The sequence below is a fragment of the Mus musculus genome, chromosome 18 (assembly GCF_000001635.26).
Source record: "Mus musculus strain C57BL/6J chromosome 18, GRCm38.p6 C57BL/6J".
NCBI classification, from domain to species: domain Eukaryota; kingdom Metazoa; phylum Chordata; class Mammalia; order Rodentia; family Muridae; genus Mus; species Mus musculus.
In genome coordinates this window covers 35,116,907-35,138,555 of record NC_000084.6, presented here as the reverse complement: position 1 = coordinate 35,138,555, position 21,649 = coordinate 35,116,907, and the positions used below count along the sequence as shown (strand labels likewise).

General features: G+C 42.3%; 2 protein-coding genes across 3 annotated transcripts in view; one reads left to right on the top strand and one right to left on the bottom strand.

The window, feature by feature from the left end:
• The window catches only part of Ctnna1 (catenin (cadherin associated protein), alpha 1), a 135,875-nt gene extending 116,221 nt beyond the window's left edge, over positions 1-19,654 (bottom strand). The window contains exons 1-2 of one of the 2 annotated variants that reach the window (XM_030250299.1): positions 19,575-19,654; positions 435-571 (exon numbers count right to left, since the gene is read on the bottom strand). The gene's annotated coding sequence lies outside the window, so the exon portion shown is untranslated. The remainder of the gene's footprint in view (positions 1-434; positions 572-19,574) is intronic. The other variant, NM_009818.1, reaches the window with a different exon arrangement.
• On the top strand, positions 18,850-21,257 carry Gm46617 (predicted gene, 46617). The gene is made up of 3 exons (XM_030250668.1): positions 18,850-18,937; positions 19,520-19,991; positions 20,391-21,257. The coding sequence occupies exons 1-3, from the start codon at positions 18,850-18,852 to the stop codon at positions 20,572-20,574; spliced, it is 744 nt and encodes a 247-aa protein (XP_030106528.1). The 3' UTR covers positions 20,575-21,257.
• The last annotated feature ends 392 nt before the right edge of the window (positions 21,258-21,649 follow it).

Here is a 21,649-nt window from a genome sequence, read left to right as displayed (position 1 = left end):
TTTCCAGGAAGAATTATACTTAGTGGAATGAAATGAAAAGCTAAAACGTAGTTATTTGGTCTTCATTATCTAAAAATAGTGATCTTGTCTATAATGCAAAATATCACTACAAACCCAGAAAGAGCTTCAATTGCTTGTCTAGCAGCCTGTATGAAAGGAAAAGCAAGAAAGGAAATACAGCACAGTCCCATTAGAACCCAAGGGAGCTGACTGTTGGCAAACTGCCTCTTTGTGAGAAGAGCTATACACCTCCTCACAAGACATTACAAGTTCATTTACAACACAATGGTCACATCATTCCTAAAGTGTGTCTTTTCCAACCTTGGGATGCAAGTCGAAGCCAATTTTTTAAACAGCAAGGTTATGTTAATGAAATGTTAGGATGGTTCATTTAAATGCAAATCAGAGGAGATTTAGAAATTAAAAGTACTCACAGCAACATTAACTTGTCACAGTGCACAGGATCCAGGATTGTGAATTACTCTATACAGTTATAGGTGTGCCAGGTTGTATCTGCATTAAGCAGACTTAACACAGCTGTAGGAACCTCAGCTCCCAAATCTCTTGGTAACTGCCCAAAAAACAAGGATAACCCTTATAATTAACTCACTCTGAAAACCAAATTGTATTTGACTAAATCTCTAAATCCCAGCCTATCATCTTCAATTTTGCACTATAAACTAGTTGAGATTAAGGGAGCAATAAGGAAATATTAAGTTTTAAATGAAGATAGTCCTCATAAAAAGAAAATTATTTTCTTATAATTATAGCCAATATTTCTAATTACAATTTCAGCAGCAGCATCTCAGTCAGGTCTGACAGCCAAACTATCTAACTATCTATCTATCTATCTATCTATCTATCTATCTATCTATCTATCTATATAAAGCCAGAGCAAAAAGTTTCCCACACAGCTGGAAAGAGTATCCTGCTCTTGAAGAGGACCAAGAGTTCAGACCCTAACACCCATGGTGAGTACTATAATTTGAGTTCTAACCTACTCCTGGCCCTCTTCTGGCCTGTGTAGGTACCTGCACTAACGCAAGCATGTACCCCATATACACATGCATTTACACATAAGCAAAAGTAATGTATATATACACACACACACACACACACACACACACACATATATATATATATATATATATATATCTTCTCAAGTTTCCCTGGAGCTGGAGATGGTTTAGGAATACTGACTGCTCTTCCAGAGGACCTGGATTCAGACCCCTCAGGCCCAGCATTCAGGTGGTGGCTCACAATCATCCAAAACTGGAGTTCCAGGAGATCTGGGGCCTTCTGGCATCTGCAGGTACCAGGTACACAGGTGGTACACACACACATACAGAGAAAAAAACATTTACACATAGAATACAAATAAACAAAGTTTTTTAAGTTCCCCATCTGCTACAAGGGTAACTGAATCATCTATCATGTGTTACATGATCAACCCAGAGCATCAGGTATCCTCTGGCACAAAAAGTAGATGTCACTCCACTTGCAATTATACAGAACTGTAAAGGAGGAATGACAGGACGACAATGACAACTAGGTTTAATCTTAATCATCATCATCATCATTGTAAATAAAGCAAAACACTCTGCCAGGTGGTAGTGACACATGCCTTTAATCCAGTCCATGAGAGAGCAGAGGCAAGCAGATCTTTACGAGTTCGAGGACAGCCTGGTCTACAAAGCCCAGGACAGCCAAGGCTGTCTCAAAAAAGAAACCCTGTCTCGATAGATAGATAGATAGATAGATAGATAGATAGATAGATAGACAGACAGACATAAAAAAGAAAAAAAGAAAAAGAAACCACTCCAATTGCTCTTATTTTTCCTTTTATTTTTTTCATTTTTTATTTTTTTCTAGGATACATACCAAAGGAAATAGCAAAATTAAAACAACCATACTAAGCCATAACCATCAGGAAACATACAAAAAGCACTAAGCAAAAGACAAAATCTAAATCCAATGGTATTCAACCATTGAGCATCATGCATTCAGCCAGTATTTGTGTGCCACCTCCAAGAACACTATTCCAGTCAACAGTGGATACCACAAAAATGAACTAGGTATGGAGGCTCTCACTTGCAATCTAGCACGAGAGACTGAGACCAGAGAACAAGCCTGGATATTAAAATAAACACTGCAGTGACAGCATAAACAAGAGAGGATATCAGCACCAGAAGAAAAATGAAAGCAGGTGGGGTGCTTAGAGGGCCAAGAACCAGTCAAACTGAACCTGTACCAGTCTAAAATCCCTGCACTTGGGAGACAGAGGTAGGAAGATCAGGACTTCAACTGTGCTACATAGCAAATCTGATGACTGACTGTTCTCCCAAACTGTAAGTCAAAATAAGCCCTTCCTCAATTACATTGTCTGTCAGGTATTCTGTCACAACAATAAGCAAAGCAACTAATACTTTACTATTTCAACTTCTCTATTAGGTTTGAAAATTCCCCTCAAAAGTTGTAGGAAGCAGAGCATAGTGACACCTGCTTTTAACCTCACCACTGAAGAGGCAGAGGCAGTTTAAAGCCAGTTCTTGGTCTACAAAGTTCTTGGTCTGCTACAGCTATACAAACCTTTGTCTCAAAGAGGGGAGAAGAAAGAAGAAGAGTGGGAAAGAAAAATGTTCCAGGTATAGAGAGTTCGAACACAAATGTAAAGCTAAGGTTGTACAGGTCTCCGTTCTTCACAAGAGGCTCTGAAAGCTTAAAGGAGCTGCCCCGAGCTGTCAGAGAGGCCTAATTAAGATCTGTCTGGTATCACTTCAGAAGCAAGTGGTTCTCTCAGGTTGTGAATAACACAGACACCTTCCAGCAACCACAGCATAACTGAAAAACAGAGTAGGTGGTAAAACAGCAACCAAATCAAACACAAAAACCTAAGAAATTATAAGGCATTACAGATCTCTGGACTTTGTTCCTCCTAACTTATATATTCTAGAACTATTTTATTCTTATTGTTTATAACAATTATTTTATGAAACAAAAATCCTCTTCAAAGGTGAAGAGGGTCTATACAGAGTCAGTTTGCTATGATTATAACAAATACATGAGATAATCAACATTTTCTTTTGTTTCATTTTTATCCCCCAGCTGGGGATAATCAACTAACTTTTAAAACATTGGTTTGGGTCAGGCATAGAGGTGCATGCCATTAAACCCAGCACTCAGGAGGCAAAGGCAGACGGATCTCTGAGTTTCGAGGCCACCCTGATCTACAGAGAGTTCCAAGACAGCCAGAGCTACACAGAGAGTCCCTGTCCCAAAAAAACAAAAAAGATTGTATTCAGCTCATGATTTTAGGTATTTGAGTGTGTAACTGGTTGGCTCCACAACTTTGAACCTATGGCAGCACACCAAGAAAAACATGGTGAAATAAATTCTGCAGGCCAATGTGGGAGAGACCCCAATGTTCCATAAAGCCCTTGGAAGACATTCCTCCAGTGACTTCAAGACTTCTCATTAGGCCCCGTCTCCTAAAGCAGTGGTTCTCATCCTGTGGGTCGAGACCCATTTGGCAAACCTCTTATCTCCAAAAGAATTTACATTAAAATTCCTAACAGTAGCAAAATTACAGTTGTAAAGTAGCAATAAAAATAATTTTATGGTTAGAGACCAATCGTGTCCCTCTAAGGAGACTCTAGGTTCTTTTCCCTTCCCTTCTCTCCCCTTCCTAGTTCTTCCCTTAGTCAACACTGACCTCACAACCTTCCTACTGATAAAATACACACTGTTCTGAAGCTCTAGCCTAGGTCTTATCTCTGGTCTGGAGTATATGTATAAGCCAGCAGTGTTAAGCTCAGTGACACAGCACTTTCTTAGTAGCTGCTGAGCCCTGGGCTCCATTCCCAGAACTGCTTATAGAGTGTGGGTGGAAGGGTTGTTACCCATGAATCTACATTCCCTGCCCTTCTACAAGCAGCTCTTGTTATCACTGTCATTGGGTGGAGAACAAGGAGGATAAAGTCAAAACCTTACTCAGCCAACTTCACCTGCACTGGCCCACTAGCCTTCCCAGCCTCAACCCAGTAGAACAGGAAGGCCTTCAGGTCTTTGCATTCACTTTCCCTCTGCCAAGAGAGCCCTCAGAAGTTTCCAAATGGAAAGCTACTCATCTTTTTTCAAGACTCAGACACATCTTGTCCTCTACCTCATGGAAAGGGTTGTTCCTGCTTCTCTAGATTCCTCCAGAATTTGCCACATGAAACTATAAAACCGAGTCACTGTGAACACACATGGATCATGGCTGTCTGTTCTAAGACAAGATACCGCCATTAAGCCCTTACATGCCATTAAGCCCTGCCTCGGTCTTGTGCCTCAGGTATGTGCCACCAAAACCATAAGCCAGCACTTAGAAACAAACAAACAAACAAAATAACACTTGCCAGACGGTGGTGATGCACGCCTTTAAGCCCAGCACTCAGGAAGCAGAGGCAGGTGGATTTCTGAGTTCTGAGGCTAGCCTGGTCTACAGAGCAAGTTCCAGGACAGCCAGAGCTACACAGAGAAACCCTGTTCCTAATCCTATTTAACAATTATTTACAGGAGTCAAGGACAGGGGACAACTTTGTTAATTCTCTCCTATTCTGTGGTTTCCAGGAATTCTAATCATCCTGCGTGAAGGCAGGTGCATTGACAGTTGAGTCTCTCTGGTCCAGCATCACTTTTCTGATTCAACTAAAATAACACTCTACCTAGGTGCAAGGGTACATGCTTATAATCTTGTATGTTCAACTTACATGACCCAAAGCTACTTCAGTTTTCATCTAGCAACACTGACATATAGAAAGAAATAAGGAAAAAGATTAGCAAAAATCACTACAGATTGCAATTCTCACCTATCACTGTACTACCAGGGCTGAGGTCATTAGCTAGGAAGAATCTTGCACAGCGGCAGATTTTTAATGAAGGTCTATATTTAAGTAAATATTTCCTAATGTTATTGACATTCTGCATAACACTTCCTTAGACTCAATAACACTACCTAGAAAACAGCCTTTATCTTTCACTAGTCTGAAGTAAGTTTACATCATTTTTCCCCAAGGGTTAGCTTCTTCCATTTCCTTGAGTTTCACCCCTTCCCAAGGGATCAAGCTCACATTTCATTTGACCATTTCTCTCTAAAATGACAGAGCTTTAAAGATGCACTTCAAAGTCACTGTAAAGTGACCTTGGTCCTTGGTGATGTAACCTACCTCTCCTTTTCAGCATCTGTCTTATTCACTCCCTATATTTTACAAATGATTAAGAGCCCGAATAATGAAGTATATGATATAATAAAATATCCAGTGCAGTATAAGTAAATGGTAATACTGCATCTTATCTTGGAAAGAAAGCATGTATTGGAGCCACCGTGCAAGGCAAGTGGACTCATTAGCAAAGGCCCCTCTCCTTCAGGTACCAGATGGAAATGGAGCACACTGGATGTGTTTCCTGAGTTAAGATGATACTCCCAGCTTCAAGAACACTCTGCAGCTTAGCCTGACTAATAAAGCAGCGCATGGCTATATAACCTAATCTTATTCAGGTTTCCATCTTAAATCTTCAATTCTGGAGTCAAATACTAATAAAATAATATAAACTAAAACAATAAAACATTTTCTTTTTGTTTGTTTTTTTGTTTGTTTTTTGTTTTGTTTTTCAAGACAAGGTTTCTTCTCTGTATAGCCCTGGCTGTCCTGGAACTCACTTTGTAAACCAGGCTGGCCTCAAACTCAGAAATCCACCTGCCTCTGCCTCCCCAGTGCTGGGATTAAAGGCGTGCGCCACTACACCCGGCTACAATAAAACATTTTCATGACAACCTTCAATAGTCCACTTATTTTGCCAATTTTAACAATACAAACTCAGAAAAAGACAGAAAAAAACACAGCTTTATATAATGACAGGAAACCAAAATTAAATAATCCAGGAAATAGTCTTTAAATTAGCAATTCAAAAATTAGATAAATTACAGCACCAAGATTAAACTGGATTAATCATTATAAAATTCCAACACTAATTTAAATATTTTGGAATGTCTTTTCAGTCTTTTTTTTAAGACGGGGCCCTCAGTGGCTAGACCACTTGTTGCTCTTACAGAGAGGATTGGATTCATTTCCCAGCACCACAGAGCAACTTACAACTGTCTATAACTCCAGTTTAGGGGATCCAATGTCCTCTTTTCTGACCTCTGATGGTACCAGGAACACACGTGGTACACACACATACATACATGCAAGCAAAATATGCATACACATGACATAAATAAATCTAAAAAATAAATTTTAATGCTAAAAATTAAAGTTACATAAATTCCACAATTCCATTTCTTCTTTTAATAAATCAAGAATAAGGAAAGGCTAACATTTTACAAATCAAGTCATACACCCACAATACTTGTTTCAAATCTTAGTTACAAATGTTTATAGAGAATCCAAAGTTGCCTTTGGAACTCCATTACACCATGTGCATGACTCCAAACCTATAGGGAGTATAAGTTAAATCACAGTCAAAAAGTAAGTCTAGGGGATAGGGGTGTGAGTGAAAGTGGAAATGGGAGGAGAAGAGAGAGGGGAGCTGTGATAAGGCTGTTAAATAAATAAATAGAAACTGAGTTTGATTCCGTCAAGTAAATAGAAATATATGCTCATTTCGAGCCCCATTAGAAATAGAGTAGAAGCACAATGAATTGAGTTCAATTCCCAGCAACCACATGGTGGCTCACGACCATCTGTAATGGGATCTAGTGCCCTCTTCTGGTGTGTCTGAAGACAGCTACAGTGTACTCACATAAATATAAATAAATAAATCTTTTTTAAAAAGAAAAAAGTTCTAACCAAAACAAAACACAAAAAGACATTTTATTGTGAAACATGGTTACTTTTACACACTTTGAGAACTTTAAATCTGGTTAATTCAGTACTGTGCTCTCACCACTTACAGAAAAAATAAACTAAGCAATTCAAGCCAGATTGCCCCTGATCATTACACTGTTAGGTCCTGATCCCCAACATGCGGGCTGAGCAGACTAGGCTGCACAAGCATCATCTTCAGCAAGCACTGGCTGCTGCTCTGCAGGCCTCTCCCTCATGCCCAACACTCAACTCCCTGTATCCCAAAAGGAAACAGAAGGTGCTACAGAGGTCAAATTCCTAATGTTCTAGTTCATGTTACTACCACTTCATCCCCATACAGAATGTAAAATGTGTTCTCCTCCACTGAATTGTTTATTTTTTTTTCAATTTTTCTCTATTTTGTCTGCATATATTTCTATACATATGTATGTGTTATTAGTGGGGAAAGAGATTGCTAGCAAATGTGGACCTGAGCATACTCAGCACACAGAGAGAGGTGAAAGGATAACCATGAGTTATCAGAAGGCTGATACACAAGGACTACTGAGTCCAGGATTCAAAAATGACCTATGAAACACAGTTCTTTGAAATACCATCCCCAAAAAAGTTGTGTAGTCACCCAAAGCAAGGTAAACCAAGAACTGCACAAGCATACAACTCAGCCATCTGATGTTAAGTTCCAATTAATACTAAAAATATATAATATATAATCTGCTTTCAGAGCTACAGCAATACAGACTCTAAAGAGGCAGAAGGAAGATTACAGATGAGAAAGTGAGTCTGAAACCATCTGAGACACAGAGCACTGCTGGACACAGACAATTGAGAGTTATACTCTAAATGACACCAGCACCAACTTGGAACTCTCACAGCCTCACTACACAGCAGAAAGGACAGACATTGGCATTCGCATCCAAGGAATGTCATCTGTCATCCAAGTCTTCTAGCTTCACTCAACAACTAGTCTATTAAAAAACAGAACATCAACAGAGCCTGAATTCTAAAGTGTAAAATAATATGACATACCACAGATAAAGTACATTTATGGAGAAAAAACTGGCGCAAAAAAAAAAAAAAAAAAAAAACCTTTTCTTTTTGGGGGTAGGTTTTGGTTTTGGTTTTGGGTTTTAGACTGGGTCTATCTATATAACCTTGGCTGTCCTGGAACTTGCTACTTAGACCAAGCTGGCCTTGAACTCAAGATCAGCCTGCCTCTGCCTCCTGAGTGTTGCAATTAAAGACAAGTGCCACCATGGCTGACCTAAAAAAAATTTTTTTTCGAGGCAGGGTTTCTCTGTATAGCCCTGGCTGTCCTGGAACTCACTTTGTAGACCAGGCTGGCCTCAAACTCAGAAATCTGCCTGCCTCTGCCTCCCAAGTGCTGGGATTAAAGGCATGCACCACCATGCCCAGCTGACCTAAAAATTTTAAAGCTATAAGAAAAAGCTTAACTTCTAAGTAACCCAAATGTCCCTAAACAAATAAACAAATAATCAAAATGTCACGGTATATAGAGTCCCCAGAGATGGTTCAATGGTAAAAGCACTTGCTTCACAAGCCTTGCCATCTGAGTTCATGGACCAAGATGAAAAAGCCAGATGCAGGGGCAGCCAGATGGCACGGCAGTTAAGGTGCTTATCACCAAGCCTGGCAACCTAAGTTCAAATCCTTCTGATCCGGTCGCATGGTAGGAGGAGAGAACCAATTCCTACAGGTGATCCTTCTATCTCCATACTTGTACCATGGCCCACATATACACAAAATAAATTACCGGAGGGGCTGAAGAGATAACTAATAGTAAACAGCTAAGGCACTTACTACTCTTACAGAGGGGGCACTGAGAGCAGGCAGCTGACGACAACCTGTAAGTGCAGGTCTAGAGCTCTCTCTGCCTACCTGCATACAGTGCCCATACTCAGGAACACTCACATACAAATAAAATTAATGACTGTAATAAAAGAAATAAATTGATGATCTGTCTGTAATCACAGCAATCATACAGAGTGATAGAAGTGGAATCACCTACCCACAGCTCCAAAGCAGCTATCCAAGAGCACAACAGCAAGAACAACTAGATAGTCAGCTAGATGGTTCATTGGGAAAAGCCAACTGCCACCAAGCCTGATCATCTAAGTTCAATTCTCAAAACTCTAACTCTGTAGAGATAAAACAGATCCCCATAATTTGTTCTCTGATCTCCACATTCAAATGGTATGCATGTATCCACACACATACAAAAAAAATTGTTTAAAAAGAGAGCATCTCCCTCAAAACAGGGTGCAAAACAAGAACAAACCCCCAAAAGTGGTCCTCTTGTCTACACACACACACACCTGTACACATTAAACATGCACACTGTACACATATTATACTATACAAACACACACATACAAATACAAAATATTGCACATGTGTACAATGTAATGATATTCAACTTTAAAAGACAAATTCTGGAAGAAAAACAGCATTACAGGGAACACCAATAATCCTACCCACCTAACAACTATATTGGCAGAGTCTATCTGATTTAACTACTTTGGAACACTTGAGGTCCTACAGCCAGGGTTTGTGGCGCATGCCTTAAATCCCAGTGCTCAGGAGGCAGAGGCAGATAGATCTGAGTTTGAGACAGCTTGGTCTACAGAGTTACAGGACAGCAGGGATATACAGGCAAACCCTGTCTTGAAAAAGAATGGGGAAAAAAAAATCCTGAAACTTCCCTACTCTATCCCCCCAGCCAGGCACATCTTACCCAACAGCCTACCAGGTGGGCAAATAAGGGCCCTGCACTCCAGATAATGAGAAATTGTACTCTTATTGCTAATTACTGGTTCTAATGAGGGAGATAGAGAAACAGAAGAGCATCCACTATTACACTTCTGCTAATGCTAGTTCTCCTCCAGCTAAATATAATTCCTCCCCAAATGTAGTGAACCAACACCTTTCTTCCCTCCTACTTAATTTTTCTCTTAATTCTCTTCTGGGAGATGGGGGTTTAAAAAATGTAAAGGCAATCATATAGGGGAAAGAGGTGATTAGAATGTTATCATGGTGCTTCCTGGTCCTCAGTGTTTTTTACATATGGATTGAGGATGTTAGTCCCCAGTTGGCAGGACTGAGCATGGTAACATGGCTATAATCCGTAGCTAGTATTAGTACTGGGTAGGATGAGGCAAGAGGATCTTGAGTTCAAGGCAAGCCTTTAAAGACTCTGTCTTCAAAAGGAGAGGAAGGGTCTAGTGAAAGTCATTAAGGTACAGGGGTGCTGTCCTAAAGGCACAAGCGCACTTGTGTGTGTATGTGTGCATGTGTGTGTTCAACATATAATTCTTTCTTTTATATATATAAAAAACATGGTATAGATATACAACCAGCCAGGCATAGTACTGCATGCCTATCTCTGCCTTCCTGTGGGCAGGACTGTTTGAGCTAGTATGCCCACTTTTTTATGTACATGAGTGTTGAGAATAAGAACTCAGACCCACATGCTTGTGCAGCAATGCTTTAGCTCCTGAACCATCCCCTCAGCTTACTTGGCACTCCCAGTAACTTAGCATTTATTGACTACTACCTACTGTGAACAAAGAAACAAGTCTGGTACCACAGATGCAGAATGATAAAAATGAACATCTTGACTTGAAGGATTTCACCATCTAGCAGAGCAGCTAGCAAAATAATCTTTACTCTCAGAATTTTTTTTTTTTTTTTGGTTTTTCGAGACAGGGTTTCTCTGTATAGCCCTGGCTGTCCTGGAACTCACTTTGTAGACCAGGCTGGCCTCGAACTCAGAAATCCACCTGCCTCTGCCTCCCAAGTGCTGGGATTAAAGGTGTGCGCCACCACGCCCGGCGACTCTCAGAATTTTTTAAAAGACTTATTTTTGAGTACACTAGCCTTCTTGAGACACACCAGAAGAGGGCATTAGATCCCATTATAGATGGTTGTTAGCCACCATGTAGTTGCTTGGAATTGAACTTAGGACCTATGAAAGGACAGTTAGTCCTTTAACTGCTGAGCCATCTCTCCAGCCCTACTATCAGAATTTTAAGGTAAGGAAGTTAACAACATGGGAATATTTAAATTTTAAACTTGATTCATCGGTTTACCCCTAAGAAAACCCATGTAATATAAATAAAAATAGAGCTTGTCCAGAACTTTGTAACAGAAAGACTCTACTAGCATTTTATCACATCGGAAGTGAAAATAAACACCCTTTATACATCGATAACATCATCATCACCATCATCTTATTAGACAGATGAAAAAGTTCAAACTAAGCCTGAGTCTCGTAAGAGTAAAAATTCCAAAGGTCATGCTATCATAATTCAGATAACAGACATACGATCAGTGAAAAATTAGAAACAAGAAATACCTCATCACATAATTCTAACTCTACTGTTTAGTTTAGCCTTTTAAGGATCATATATTGGGGGCTGGAGAGATGGCTCAACAGTCAAGAGCCCTGACTGCTCTTCCACGGGTCCTGAGTTCAATTTCCAGCAACCAAATGGTGGCTCACAACCATCTATAATGGGATCCGATGCCCTCTTCTGGTGTGTCTAAAGAGAGTGCCAGTGTACTCACATACATAAAATAAATAAATAAATAAATCTAAAACAAGTAAGATTTATAAGAGAATTATATATTAAGGGCTGCAAAACTGGCTCAAGTTAAGAGCACTTGCTACCCAATCACTGAGGAGCAGAGTTCAGACCCCAGCACACACTTCGGGCAGTTCCCAAATGCCTGTGATTCCAGCTCCAAGGGAATAGCACCCTCTCTGGCCTCTGTGAGCACACACACACACACACACACACACACACACACACACACACACAAGGGAATAGCACCCTCTCTGGCCTCTGTGAGACACACACACACACACACACACACACAGGTATGCACACATTTCGGCATACACCCAGATACACACAGTCACATAAGTAAAAAATATATATTTTAAAAATTCTATTATGGGGTTAGGCATGGTGGTTCATGCCTGTTATGTCAGCACTTGGAAAACTGAGACAATAAGATAACCATTGAGTTTGAGGCCAGCCTGAGTTAGAGAAAGCTTCAAAGTAAAACAATAGGAAATGCAATCTCAATTTCAAACTTCAATGCCCAATGAACAGAAGTGAAGTGGTTAGAATAACATAGTTCCTGCCCTTATAGTGTCCAATTTAGCTGAAAGGGGTAGGGAAAAAAAAAAACCCCACAGGGGAAAAGTTCCGCGTCTTTGGATTTCATGACTTTAGACATGACACCAAAAGCAGAGAAAACTAAAGTACAAATTACACTTCATCAAAAATAGAAACATTCTGAGCTGAGCAGTGGTGGCACATGCCTTTAACCCCAGCACAGCACTTGGGAAGCAGAGGCAGACTAGCTAATCTTTGAGTTCGATGCCAGCCTGGTCTACAGACAGCCAGGGCTACAAGGAGAAACCCTGTCTCAAAAAACAAAGCAAAACAAAAACAAAAAAACAAAATAGCAAACTGGGCTGGAGAGATGGCTCAGTGATTAAAAACACTGACTGCTCTTCCAGGGGTCCTGAGTTCAATTTCCAGCAACCACATGGTGGCTCACAACCATCTGTAATGGGATCTAGTGCCCTCTTCTGGTGTGTCTGAAGGCAGTTATGGTGTACTCACATAAAATAAATAAATCTTTAAGAACAAAAACAATTTTAAAAACACACACACACATATACACACACACAAACTTTTAAGCTGGGGCAATGGTGGTGCACACCTTTGACTCCAGCTCTCAGGGGGCAGACAGAGGAAGGCAGATTTTCTGAGTTCAAAGCCACCCTTGTCTAGGGATGCAATAGGACTTTTGTCTAACAAAGGAATACAATCAACAGGGAGTAAAAAGACATCCAATGGAACCAGAGAGAGTATTTACAAATCACTTCTCTGATAAGGGTTACCATATAGAATATTTTTAATCTTTAGCACTGGAGAAGCAGAGGCAGGCAGTATCTGATAGAACCAGCTACCTAAGGAGTTCCAGCCAGGGAACATAGAGAGAGGTCCTGTCTCAAAAAAAAAAAGGACCAAAATATATAAAAGCTACAGCTCAAGTACACCACCAAAAAAAAATTAGAGATCTGATCAGTGGTATTGCTCTGGCCTTGAACACATAAGATCCTGTGGGTTCAATTCCCAATACCCAAATGGTAGCTCACAATGGTCTTTAACTCTGCCAGTTCCAAGGAAATCTATGCAACCACCAGGGCCTACAGAGTAACAGTCTGCATGGAGCAAGAATGAAATCCAGTTCAAAATAATTCATTACACTGGTTCAAACTTCTAGAGTCTAACATTGGGCAGTTTATTTTAGATAAATTTAAGTTTGGTTAAATTTAAAAGTTTCCTGGTATAAAACAATCCTCTTTGCACAGGAGGCATAACTACATCAAAACGCTTCTCAAAATACATGTCATTTCTTTCATGAAGATGGGTTCTAGAAATAGGCTACATGTATTATCTTAAGGGCTTAGGGGATCTGGTGTGGTCCGTGTCAGACACATAGTACAAAGGTCATTTGGGCTGTCAGTCACCTCCAGTCCTGGTTATGGAAGCTTGCCATACAGACAACACAAAGGACACCTGCCTATTAAGCATTTCTGGGAGCTGGAGAGACCGCTCAGCAGTTAAGAGCACTGGCTGCTCTTCCAGAGGTTCTGAGTTCAAATCCCAGCAACCACATGGTGGCTCACAACCATCTGTAACAGGGATCCAATGCCCTCTTCTGAAGACAGCAACAGTGTACTCACATACGTGAAATAAATAAATCTTTAAAAAAAAATTTCTGGTCCTGACTGCAGGGGGTTGGGGGAGCCCCTAGCCATATAGATAATACAACAGCTGCCTAGATAATTAGCCTCCTCTGGTCCTGCTTGGGGGAGCTTGGTATGGCCTGCCCCTACAGATAGGACAAGAATCACCCAAGTTATTAGCCACCATTCCCAGTCTTCCGGACAGAAAGCAGGTCCTACATCTTTTCCTTGTAAACAACAACCCTGAATATTTAACATTCTTGGTTTCCCTAGTGCCATCTGTGAGCACAAGAATCTCTGTGCTGACAACAGAAATCCAACACCTTCTTCTGGCCCCAGGGCACCAAGCACACAAGGTGCACAGCCACCCATGCTGGCAAACCCAGTACACATCAAACTTAAAAACTTACTTTGGGGGGTGGAGGGTAATCATAAAAATGGTTAAACTCAAAGAGAAAAAAAGAATGGTTAGCTGCCAGGAGAGAGGTGAATGAGAAACTACTGTTTAAGAAGTACAGAATTCACTTTGGACAGATAAAAATAGCTCTAGAGAATCAGGAAACATTTTCCCATGTTGTACTATACTTAAATGTGCCTGCAATAAACTGCCCAGTGTCAGACCGATGCTGACCACTGAGTTGCGTTGAACTGGATTTCCTTCTGGCCCCATGTGGATTGTCACTTTGTTAGCCCTGGTGGCACAAAGACACTCACAGGTTTCCCTGGAATTGGCAGAGATTGCATAATAATGTTCATTTAAAGTCAGTGAGCGTGCATACACACAAAAAAAAGGTTTAAATGGTAACTTTTGTTGTGCACATCTTACCACAAAAAAACATAATCAGTTCACCATCCACATGGTAGCACACAACTGTCTCTAGCTCTCATTCAGATACCTGTTCTGACCTCTCTATGGGTACTACACACACATGATGCACAGACATACATTCAGGTGCACACACATGAAATGAAATAAAATAAAATTCCTAACAAGAAATGAAGGATAGTAAATAACACTACCATTCATTTTTACAAGTTTTAAGATTTTTGGATCCTTTCTCAAACGAGGGTGGAGGGGTGTTATTCAGTTTTTGGAGGGGTATGGAAGCAATTATTACAAAGCATTCCAACAAATGGCCAACGACCCAGGATAGGATACAAAGGATAGGGAATAATTTACAGAAGAAAATCAGCCTGGTATGTAGCTCAGTTAGTAAGTGCTGTCACGAGAGTCACTACTGGAGTGGGTATAGCAAAAGAGGTCCTAGGTTAATCCCCAGTACCACATACACCTGATGGTGAACCTTGTAATTCCAACACTCAGGTTGTGGAAACAAGAGTTTCAAAAGTCCAAGGTCATCTGGGGCTACATAACAAGCAGAGACCATTCTGGGCTACATGAGACACGGTCTCAAAAATAAGAATTACAGGCTGCTAAAAGGCTCATTGGGTAAAGGCACTTAACTAATAAGACTGAAATTTGAGTTAGATCCCCAGGAATCACATGGTGGAAGGAAAAAACCAATTCACAAAAGCTGTCCTGTATCTTCACTTGTGTGAATGTGTAAGTACATGAATGTAAATATTCTTATGAAAAATATTTTGTTCTGAAACAGACTCTTACTACATAGCCTTAGCTGGCCTGGAACTCCCTATATATACCAGGCTGGCTTTGAACTCAATTCTGCCTCTGCAGTATGAGCCATTGCACCAGCCCCTGCCCCACCTCCTCCCACACCCCCCCAAAAATTAATGAAAGTAAATTGGTCTGAAATTTTAAGTAAAAGCTAGAATTTAGAAGATCTTAAACCCAACCATAAGACTAACCAGCACAATTACACAGCAGCATTAGGTTTCAAACATAAGTGTGGGAACTCTGGGCTGCCAAGGTGGCTCAGCAGATGAAGATACCTGCCACCAGCCTACCTAACAACCTCAGCTGGGTCACTGGGACCCACATGTTTATTCAAAGAAGAGAAGCAACTTTTCCAAGTTGTCTTCTGACCACACTTACACACACAAACACACAAAATAACATGAACTTCTCAAAGGGGTTTTCTTTTTTCTTTTAGAAACTTTAAGAGCTCAATCACCCTGAATAGCGCCTGGTTTCAAAATACAGAGGCAGAAGGGCAAATAAAGTCAACTGATACTGGGAATTCCTGGGGTGCTAACAGTGTGTTGTTTCTTAGTGGATATACATAGTGTTTAGTTTATATCAATTCACTGGACAAGTGATCCTAATTTGAGCACTTTTCTCTAATTATACTTCAATTTTGATTAGGTTCCTATTAAAGATTAAGCCTTAGGGGCTGGCGAGATGGGTCAGTGGGTAAGAACACTGACTGCTCTTCTGAAGGTCCTGAGTTCAAATCCCAGCAACCACATGGTGGCTCACAACCACCTGTAATGAGATCTGAAGTCCTCTTCTGGTGTCTGCAGTGTGCTTATATATAACAATAAATGAAGCTTTGGGCTGAAGCAAGCAGGGACTGAGCAAGCAGAGTTCGAGCAGAGTTGACCAGAGCGAGCAGATTTCCTAAAAATTCGATCCCCAACAACCACATGAAGGCTCACAACCATCTGTACAGCTACAGTGTACTCACATACATAAATTAATTGAAAAAAAAAAAAAGATTAAGCCTTAAACCAGGAGTGATGGCACAGGTGTTTGATCCTGGCACTGGGAAGCAGAGGCAGGTGGATCTCTGTAAGTCTTGAGGCCAGCCTGGTCTACTTAGAATTGTAAGACAGCCAGGACTGCATAGACCTGTCTGAAAAACTTATTACCCCTACACATACACTTCCCAGAAAACATTTACCAAACAGTATAAAAAATGTAATATAAAAACTGTGTAAGATACCAAAGCACTGAAAACCAAGAGAAAATCCAGAGGCTTCAAAAAATAAGTAAGTTTGCCAGGTGATTAAAAGAAAGCAACATGGTCCAGAAGGAAAAACACAGGGGGAATAAAATAAAGTAAAGTGAGGTGGTACACAATTAATCCCAGCATTAGGGAGACTAAGGCAGGAAGATCACTAAATTCACTCCAGACCCTTTACTAAATAAATAATAAACCAAACAAACAACTAAACAGCTTACTCAGATACTACTTAGTAGTCCACAGCACCAAAAAGAAAAAAGAAAAGTCAAGTCTAAAAGTGGAGTGGAAGTAAAGAAAGACATGTAAACAAAACACTAGAGCGGATTCTGTCACTGACTAGATCTGGGTAGAAGGAAAGAAAGGGGACAAAGTTGAAGAAAGCTCAAGTTGCCCAAAACAGCAATTTGATTGTAATCAATTGCCTCACGTGTCATTGTGCTTACTGTCGGAAGCTTAGACTCCAGAAAGACTTCCTGCCTCCTTCCTTCATTCAATAGAGCATCTAATTTGCCCCCCTTACCAATTACCAAACCAAAGGTTAGGTAGGGCATGAGCCCTGCCTTGAAGAGGTTTACATGAGGTTATACTTTCCAACAAGGACAGCAAACAGGGATATCAATACAACACAAACATAAGTTACTAAGAAAACTGACACAAAATTTGCTACCAGGAATGAAAATGCTGGATCTTGAGATATGACCAAGAGTCCAACACTTCCGAAGCTTTACCCAGATGCCTAGGTGCCACCCTAACCCAATCTTTAGTTGGATCCTTTCCACTGATCCAGATCGCCTTTACCCACATGACCTTCCCCACTCAACTCCATGCTTTACACACACACCAATTCAAGTTTTCTCTAAGCATCAGCAATGAATAAAATGCTGCTCAGATCATGAAAACCCCTACAATGGCATCATACAGCTTTAGAATAAAATCTAAACATAGACATCTGTGACCTGGCCTTTGCCTTCCCTGACCACCTTAGGTGAGACCTTCTCCCTACTTCAGTACTCAATAAATAGATCTCCTTTAAACCTCTAGGCCTCCAAATGCTTAGCCAACGCTCAGGCCACTTACTCCTGTTAAGAATCCTATTCATCCTATTCCTTCATCCTGTCTAAGTCTCAGCCAGTACTCAGACCACTGCTGCCTTCAACAAGCAGGGATAGCTGTACTATCACTAACGTGACTTTCTTTAAAATTACAAGATAGGAGACCCATGTGGGTCAGGAGAGAAACTACACTCAAAATACAGAACTGGATGTTTGCAGCTAAGGCTTAAGACAGAGGTAGGGGGTGCGCAGCTCAAATACAGAGCACTTGCCGAGCAAGTATAAGGTTTGCTCTCCAATACCACAGTGTTGGGGTGGGGTTTGATGAGAAAAGGCACAAGGCAGTGAGTGAGAAGAAAACAGACACCCCTCACCTCTGATCACTATATAAAATGTCTCTGATGGGAATGGAGATGGATGGTACCACATAGCTGGTGCTGAAAACCAATATATTCTGTTAGAATCATATTCAAGAAAAGGAGTTGAAAAGTATAGGGGGAAAGAACAGAATAATATCACGATTCCACTTAAATGCCCCTTCAACTCATGCTTCATCCAGTTCAAAAGCCATCACCTCAGAACTGCCAGACTTAAAAACTTACTAACACCCCATCCATGCTCCCACTCGCTTCTGTTGTTTGCATTATACACAATATGGCCCAGACAGGTGTGATGGCACACATCTGAACCCCAACACTCAGGAAGCTTGAGCTAGTTTGGGGCTTCATAGTGAGATCCAGAATGGAATTTAAAAAAAAAAAAAAAAAAAAAAAAAAAGGATATGACACTAGAAAAGCTTTCAGGTCTCAAAGAAAGAATTTTTAAAACCTGTTTGTTTTTTTTTAACTTAGTAAGTCAGAAAGGATGAACAATTAAACAGAGGCTATGAAATTATTTCCCCATTCAATCCTTTAGTAAAACAAAACAAATTCCATTTCTTAAGGTAACATCCACCTGTAGTCTTTAAAACTCAACGCTAAACACAAAATATCCTTATTAAAACCCCTGAAAGATACAATGATAAAGCATATATTTACATCATAAATTATTGTAAATTCCATACACACTCACATCTAAAATCAAACCAAGTGTTATGAAGGCACAGAACATGAGAGGATATCAATCCTTGACTTGAGCCAACCGCTCACTGGATTATTGGGGTGGCCACTGCTTGAAAACCAAGGTTACGAATCCAGTCAACAACATCCCCGCCCCCAAGTTCTACACGCACATTAACAAGTTCCTTTTAAAGTCGAAAGGCAGGTCATTGACATCGAATGCCAGCGATACCCGCCCTCGGGAAGCTGGGGCAGGGAGACCCAGCGTCCCAGGCCAATCTGGGCTACCCGCTCTCGGTAACCCAAAGTTAGTAACTCTAAAGCCACTCCTGGAAATTGAGCGTAATGTCAGTGAGGTTTCACAGCAAAAGAGACTGAGTAATTTTAAGGTAAAAATTAAAGTCCTTGCCACAAGTCCACACGGGTGTGGCGCACCTTAAGGACAAGAGCGCTGGAGAACAGGAAGCTACGACTCCCATTCTCCGTGGGCCGGGCAGGAATGTCGGCTCCTCCGACCTCTGGTCCCGCAAACGCCCAAGTTTCAGCAGCGGGAAGGGGGAGGGGAGTGGCCGGAACAAATCCAGGGAACAATCGCGTCCCTACAACACCCCACTGCCCGACCGCCAGGGACACGCCGCGGTTGTCCCTCAGTGAGGGAGGCGGCCTGAGGCGCGACGCTAGTCCCGCGCGCGCTCCCTGCTCCGGGAACAAAGTTTAGAAAGAGGGAGAAAGTTTTCCAAGAAGGCGCCCCGGCGGTCGACCCGCTTCCCGAGCGTCGGGCTCCGCCCGCCCAGGCCCAGGCTGCTCGGGGATGCCGCCCTAGCCCGACGCTCTAGGGCGGCGGCAGCCGAGAGCCCGAGCCGGACACCCGGGACCCCAGCCTGAGGAGCCCCGCGCCCCACTAGGGGGCCCCGCGCGCCCCGAGGGGAGGTACGAAGAGTTACCTGCAGCGAACTGGGCGAGCACGGGACGACTCCTGAGGCGCCAAGCCGACGGCCGCCGCTTTGTCTCCCGCCCGTCCGGCTCCCAGGAGGAAATGGGCCGCCCTGCGCCCCCGCCCCCGGCCCGCCCCGCGCCGCGCCCGCCCTTCCCGGCACCTCCCTCCGCGCGCTCTTCCCGGCGCCTCCCGCGGCCTCCATACCGCCGGTCCCGGCCTGGCGCAGCCGGCGCTTTCTAGGGAGAGCCTCCCACCCGGAAGGTAGCCTGGCAACTCCAGGCCGGGACCCCCAGAAGTCCTTTTGGTTTGGCCTCCGGGCACGCAGACCCGAACCCACGAGGGGAAGGAGGGGAGGAGACTCAGGGAACAGCCTGCGGCGGGGACGGGCGGGCGGAGGGCAGGTGAGTCACCGCTCCCAGCTCAGGTGAGTCTCAGGGCGCTGCCCCGGAAGGCCCCGCCCCGTCCGGCTCCCGGGGACCCGCGCGGCCACGCCGGGTCCTGCTGGGGCCAGGCACCCTGTACCCTAGTCCAAGGCGGCCAGAAAAGGGGCAGCCTTCTGCTTTGCTTTACCGAACGAGAAACACAGCAAGTGCAAGTTCTACTTCTCCCGGTACAGTAGAACGGGATCCTCAGGACCTGGGGTGTTGGGGGTTTTTTGGGTTTTTTTGCTTTTGTTTTGTGGTATTTGTTATTTTTTGTTATTTTGTTTTGTTATTTTATTTTTGAGGTAGGATCTCACAGTTTAGGCTGGTCTCGAACTGGCTGTGTGAGCAAGAATGACCTAAAAACTTTTTTATTATTACAGCCATTCTTTTAATTGCAGTGTCCGGAAGGCAGAGGCAAACTCATCTCGGAGAGTTTCTGAACTTGTGTGGAAATCAGGATGTGTGGGAATTGAATTTACTCAAGTGCCAACTTACCTTAAACTCCTAATCCTCCAGCACACCCCCGCAACTGCTGCGATTATAGGTCTGCACCATTATACCCGGTCTTTTAGGGCCTCTTAAAAAGAGGGAGCAAATGAGAGCGATGGCCCCGTGGGTGAAGTTGTTTGCCACTGTATCAACAATGCTAGCCTGACAACCTGAGTTGTGGAAAGACAAAATGAAGGCCACAGAGATGTCCTCTGACTTCCACACTGGTGCAGATGGCAAATCCACCCACCTACGTGTCACACACACATAACAACAACAATAATAATAATAGGCATATCCACCCACATACATATCACAATAATAATAAATAAATTTTAATTTTAAGAGAGCTGGAGATGTCTCAGTGATTGAGTGCTAGCCTAGTATGCCCTGATTTAATCTTCAGCACTACAAAAAGAAAACAAAACAAAAAAAAAGACATACTTTCACAAAGCCATTCTTGACCAGCCACTCTTTTCTGTTTCTAGCTTTGTGGTTTTGCCTCGCATAGCAGTCTCTGACTAGAGTGTCTGCTTTTCCCTCACTTCACTTGGCTATGTCAGGACATAACAATCACATAATAAATATTCCTTTGGTCTAGCTATGATCCCAGTACTTGGGAGGCTTAGGCAAGTCTCAAGGATTACCACTAGAAAGAACCTTTCTCAGAAGGGGAGGTTGGGTGGGGAGGTGGTGTTCTTTATTTGTTTGCTTGAAGTAGTAATAAAACAGTCTATTGGCTCGAAACTTTTTGAGAAAGAGAGAGAAAGCAGAGAGAGAGAGAGAGAGAAAGAGAGAGAGAGAGAACCTGCCCTGGAGAATGAGAGGACTTTCCGAGTTTGAGGACAGCCTAGTCCGCTACAGAGTGAGTTCCAGGATAACCAAGGCTACACAGAGAAACCCTGTTAGGCTAGGGGATGACTCAGTGGATACAAGCTCTTGCCCAACCCATTTGACCTGAGTTCAATCCCAAGGACCCACATGGAGAAAGGACAGAACTCCCAAAGGTTGTCTTCTGACCTCTACGTAAGCACCATGGCATTTATGCATACAGGCAGGCGCGCAAGCACACACACGTAAGTAAATTTTAAAGGAATTGAAAGAATTGGTGGTATGTGCCTGTAATCACAGCACCCAAGAGATTGAGGAAGGAGAAGTGCTGCAAGTT

What these genes read in the sequence shown, in the direction of transcription:
- Gm46617 (XM_030250668.1), top strand. Translation starts at nt 18,850, where the DNA reads ATGCCAGCGATACCCGCCCTCGGGAAGCTGGGGCAGGGAGACCCAGCG. An exon ending in CCCGCTCTCGGTAACCCAAA is followed by an intron (nt 18,938 to 19,519) that starts GTTAGTAACTCT and finishes CAGCCTGAGGAG; the next exon opens with CCCCGCGCCCCACTAGGGGG. An exon ending in AGTCACCGCTCCCAGCTCAG is followed by an intron (nt 19,992 to 20,390) that starts GTGAGTCTCAGG and finishes TTTTAATTGCAG; the next exon opens with TGTCCGGAAGGCAGAGGCAA.